Source organism: Sphaeroforma arctica (assembly GCF_001186125.1).
Source record: "Sphaeroforma arctica JP610 unplaced genomic scaffold supercont1.50, whole genome shotgun sequence".
NCBI classification, from domain to species: domain Eukaryota; class Ichthyosporea; order Ichthyophonida; genus Sphaeroforma; species Sphaeroforma arctica.
In genome coordinates this window covers 73,612-78,816 of record NW_014040508.1, presented here as the reverse complement: position 1 = coordinate 78,816, position 5,205 = coordinate 73,612, and the positions used below count along the sequence as shown (strand labels likewise).

Sequence of the window (5,205 nt, the reverse complement as noted above, 5' to 3'; positions counted from 1 at the left end):
GCACATGATATATGATGGTGTGCTGTCACTACAACGTGCATGCCACTGTTTCCTGATCAACTCAGATGCGATTTCGAATAGATCACACAATACCACAGTCTCTCTGTACTGCCGCCTGTGCGTTTGTTCCTCCTTGACTCGGACAACATACTGTATACACACACATCCACTCGCACATGTATGCTTACGCACTCCTATATGTATTTGTACACATTCAACCACACCCACCTAAGCAAATATGCATACACAAGCTTATATGTCCTTGCATACATTCCATCTCTCACACATACACACATACATACACACATACACACATTGCAACCAGAACTCAGAACAAACTTACATTCCAAGGTTCCCTTCTTGATCCATGCCGGTCCACCAGCCTTCATCAACCGCCTCTATGTGGTAGATGTAATCGTGTTCATTAAACGATATCTCCGTCTCATCGGTTGCTGTGTAGTCGTACTGGGCTATCGCATAGTAGCCATACTCCTCTAGTGGGAACGACGTTTCAAGACATGAGTGAGTATGAGTGTATTGAAAGTCAAGGCCTGTGTGAGCAGTGTAATACAACGTCCCTGTGATAGATGCAGTCGAGCTCATTAAACGACAACTGTTGGGAACGACGGTTCAATTGGCGCGTGAGTGTGTTCGGGTGCCTATGCGATCGTGTTCCATGAACGATACCCGTCTCATCGGTTGCTGTGTAGTCGTACTGGGCTATTGAACAGTAGCCATACTCCGCGAATAAGAACGATGTTTCAAGCCGTGATTGATGCATATTGTATTCTGCTTCGCCTCCACACTTCTCTGATTAACCTCTACCCATAAACTAAAAACTAACATCGTGTATACATGGACACATGAGCAAACATATCGATGGTTGACACAGACATATATACATACAACACACAGGCATATATATATACAACACACAGACATATATACATACAACACACAGACATATATACATACAACACACAGGCATATACATCCATCCTCCTCCGCTTGCGTCACCTCAGCATTTCTCTGCTCTGTAGCATCCCAGGCACTACCAACACATACATGTACACACATGCGCATACACATCTACAATTACATACACATCAAAGCCACAATTTACATACACACCCACACCCACGCATACATACACACATATGCACACACACATCCACGGTGGCATACACACACACTACAGCCATAACACACATACCCAGCTCCTTGTCCGCGTCCCCTTCTCCTTCGTCCACCGCCTGCTTCACCTCAGCACTCCTCTGCTCAGCCTCCACCGCCGCAATGGCCGCCATCTCGTCCCTCTCCTTGCTTTCCTGCTCCGCTAACTTGCGCATCTCCTCGTCTCGCGCGTGTGCTTCTTGGTCACGTTGTAGCTGTTCAGCAACCCTTTGTGCCTCGTCACGTGACCTCTGTTCCCGCTCTTCCTCTTCGCGTGCCTTGCGCTCGGCATCTTGTTGGGCCAACTCTTGCAGACGGGCTGCTTCGGCCCGTTCCCGTTCCTGTTCCTCTATACCGATACAGCACGCAGTTGATCAATGTATATATGGGTTAGAGACTATGGATGTTTATATATGCAGAAGTATAATGTGTATGATCCTTTCTTCGTCCCGTCCTCGTTCGTCTATACCGATACAACACGCAGTTGATCAATAGATATATGGGTCAGAGACTACGGATGTCTATATATGCAGAAGTATAATGTGTATGATCCTTTCTTCGTCCCGTCCTCGTTCGTCTATACCAATACAACACGCAGTTGATCAATAGATATATGGTGTAAAGACGATGGATGTCTATGGATACATAAATATAAAATGTATGATCCTGCAGGCTTCGTCGGCCCGATCCCGTTTCTTGGTAACAAAACAGCACGCGGTGGTTCAGTAAGATACTATAGTTGCAGAACTATGAGGTGTGTGATGTACTCAGATTGATTGACAGGTAGATGTACTGGTAACTATGGAGGTAGTAAGCTCAGAGACGATGAGTGCATAAATATACTTCACTTGCATCAGTACTCAAAGAGCGAGAAGTACATAAACCATACACACTCAGTTGATCAATAGACCGATAGTTTAGAGACTGTAGATGAAGAACTATAAGGCCACCACACACCAACACATCTGCATTTGCCCTTTCACTCGGCACTAACTGCAATACTGTATCCCGCTTACATACAGAAACAGACAGATATAATATAGACAGACAAATTTGGAAATATATAATAGAAAGAGACAAACACACACACACACACACACACACACCACACACACACACACACACACACACACACACACACACACACACATATATATATATACATATATACATATATTCATATATACACACATATATATATATATATATATATATCAGAAGCACACAAGTATGTAAACATGTATTAGAAACAGACAAATATGCAAACACACATTGCGAGCCCACCATTATTCGTACGGTATCGTGCGCGAAGCACTGCTTCCCGTCTTTACACTCTGCATAGTCCAATCTACACTAACAAACATAGCTGTATCCCACTCACACACAGGAAAATAGACCAATATGCAGGTACATCGCTCATACCCACCAGCACTCGTACCGTCCCCTTCACACAACTCTACTTCGTTCCACTGTACAACATACCACCCCCACTGCACCAATATCACTCCTCACTGTATCACACACACACACACACACACACTTTCCAAGCATACCTGCCTGTGCACGCTCACGTGCACGTAGCTCGTTTTGCTGCCTTTGCACTTCCCGTTCACGCTCAGCCTCAAGTGCCTCGGCCTCTGCACGTTCCCTCTCTCTCTGTTCGTTCTGTGCTTGTTCGTGTGCGGCTTGTTCCTCGAGGGCCCTCGCCTGTGATGCATGTGTGATGTGTAATGGTTTGTTTATGTGTATTTTATGAATGGATATAGTGTGTGTATAGATGTGAAGTAGAACTGGTACCGTATAGAAGTGAGTTAAAATAGCTATATATAGACTTAAAAACGTGAAACGAGGTATATCTGTTACCAGTACACGTACGAGAACAGACTAAAGTGTACCAGTTATATACACGTGTGCAAGTCAGTCACACGAACAAAATACCCCAACAAGCCTTGTCTAAACCAACCATTAGTTGTAAGCAAACTTACTACACCGTAGACACCTACAAACCCCACCACCCCTCCACACACCCTTACATAGTATTCACATCGCTACCCCATTACACACATACCGCTCATTCCCTAACCTCCTGTAGTACACTCACTACAACGAAGACACCCACAACCCCCCCGACCACCCCCCACCCCCACAGTAAGTAAGTACATCGCCAGCACTCATACACACATACCGCTTCTTCCCTGGCCGTCTGCTCGTGCATCTCTCGTTCACGTTCTTCCTTCTCCTGCCTGTCTAACTCTCTCGCTTCCTCCGCTTCCCGCGCCTTCCGTTCCGCGTCTTGGTGCATCCGGTCCTCGTTTTCTCGGGCTACCCTGTCCTGTTTCTCCTTGGTGTCCCGTTCGAGCTTCTCTCGGACGCGCCTTTCGGTGGCCTCGCGGTCTTTGGCTTCGACCTCGGCGCGCTGTAGCAGTTCCGCTTGTGCGCGTGCTTGCTCTTCTTTCTCTCTGAAGTCATAGTAGTAGCAGGGAAGTATGAGCTAGACGTACGAATACACATCTATGCAGTAACGGGATAATTGGTACTGTCGTTCTTCTCACGTGCCTTGTTTTTCGCTCTGTCACGGACTTCGTTGTGCCTACAAGTAAGCCTCTCTATTCCCGTCCGCATGGACTATGCCTTATACACACACACAAGTACCCACAACCATCCCACCCACATACCGTGCCATTCGCTCCGCCCTGACGGCTTCAATCTTCTCCCGTGCCTCCTCTTCTGCTCTGTCTCTGGCTTCGTTACCTCTGGTTGCGGTTCTGCCTACCGAGGGAGGCCTGCTATACGTAGCACTGGTGCTCCTGGAGGAAGAGGAAGACTTCGATGCCAGGGCTTTAGCGCTATCACCGTCACCACTGAGAGAAAAAGAAAGCGTGGCATTGTGTGATAGATACATATGACAGGGGTATAAGGTTTAGACTGGATAGTGTGTCGTGGATACGCATGGTAGTCAGAAAGCTGTCGGCGTGCGTCTCGTATTGGCAGGTGTTAGGACCAGAGAGAAAGGTACCAAGTCGAGTCCATAGACCTATATATATATCACAATATATCATAATATATATCACAATATATATCACAATATATATATATACATATATACATACATACAAATATATATATATATATATATATATATATATAGTATATATATATATATATATATATATATATATATACACACGTACTATATATATATATAATATATATACATATATGTATGAGAACATTTCGAGCATTTATGTACTAACAATAGACTACGTGAGTCTGCAAGCGGGAGAAGATGGTCCAATAAATGAGTACTCGTACCTCAACATATGCACGTGCGAAGTTGTACGTTTTATAAACATGATTCATATCGCGCAGCCGTATCACCAAATACAAAAGCCTATAAGCTGCTTCACACCAATTGTGTGCATTCAAAACCACCTTCGTGTTAAATGCTATAAAATCGCAAATATGTTCCATCTCCATCTCCAAAGCATTGGATGGGCCAGCTTCTACCCCCCCCCCCACCAGTCGAACACACACAGAACTCTATACATACAGGTACCCATACCTCCAGTTCACTTGCGAGCCCGTATACGTGTGTTTGAGACCAGAGTTAGCTCTCCGTGGTGGTGCATCGGAGGTCACTTGCGAGCCTGTATATGTGTGCTTAAGACCTGTATCCGCGGACCGGGTAGACGCTTTGGGGCTCTTCTGCTCTGACGTTTCCTTCGCGGGTGTCGGGGCTTTGGTTTCGGCAATCGCCTCGACCTCGACCGGCGCTGGCTTCTGATAGGGATACAATTTGAAACAATCATCAGACATCTATTTATAGAAAGACGGTGGGAGTATAGCCAGATATGCCCCCATCGGACAACCGGATGATCCGTCACCCGAAGAGCCGGACAACAGGGCGAATGCATATAGCAGCTGATAGAAAAAATTCAATATCACCAGTGAATTACTGGCGGGACGTATACTCGTGCGCCCCAGAGGGGGTTTGTGTAACACTAACAAGCAACATCAGCTATCATTCGCAAA

At 45.7% G+C, this 5,205-nt stretch overlaps 1 protein-coding gene across 1 annotated transcript; it reads right to left on the bottom strand.

The window, feature by feature from the left end:
- Window positions 1-339: 339 nt before the first annotated feature.
- On the bottom strand, window positions 340-4,989 carry SARC_01289 (hypothetical protein; the record flags this gene model as incomplete). Its single annotated transcript, XM_014304993.1, has 6 exons — window positions 340-494; window positions 1,214-1,522; window positions 2,727-2,880; window positions 3,359-3,632; window positions 3,849-4,034; window positions 4,736-4,989. The coding sequence occupies 6 exons, from the start codon at window positions 4,987-4,989 to the stop codon at window positions 340-342; spliced, it is 1,332 nt and encodes a 443-aa protein (XP_014160468.1).
- Window positions 4,990-5,205: the final 216 nt, after the last annotated feature.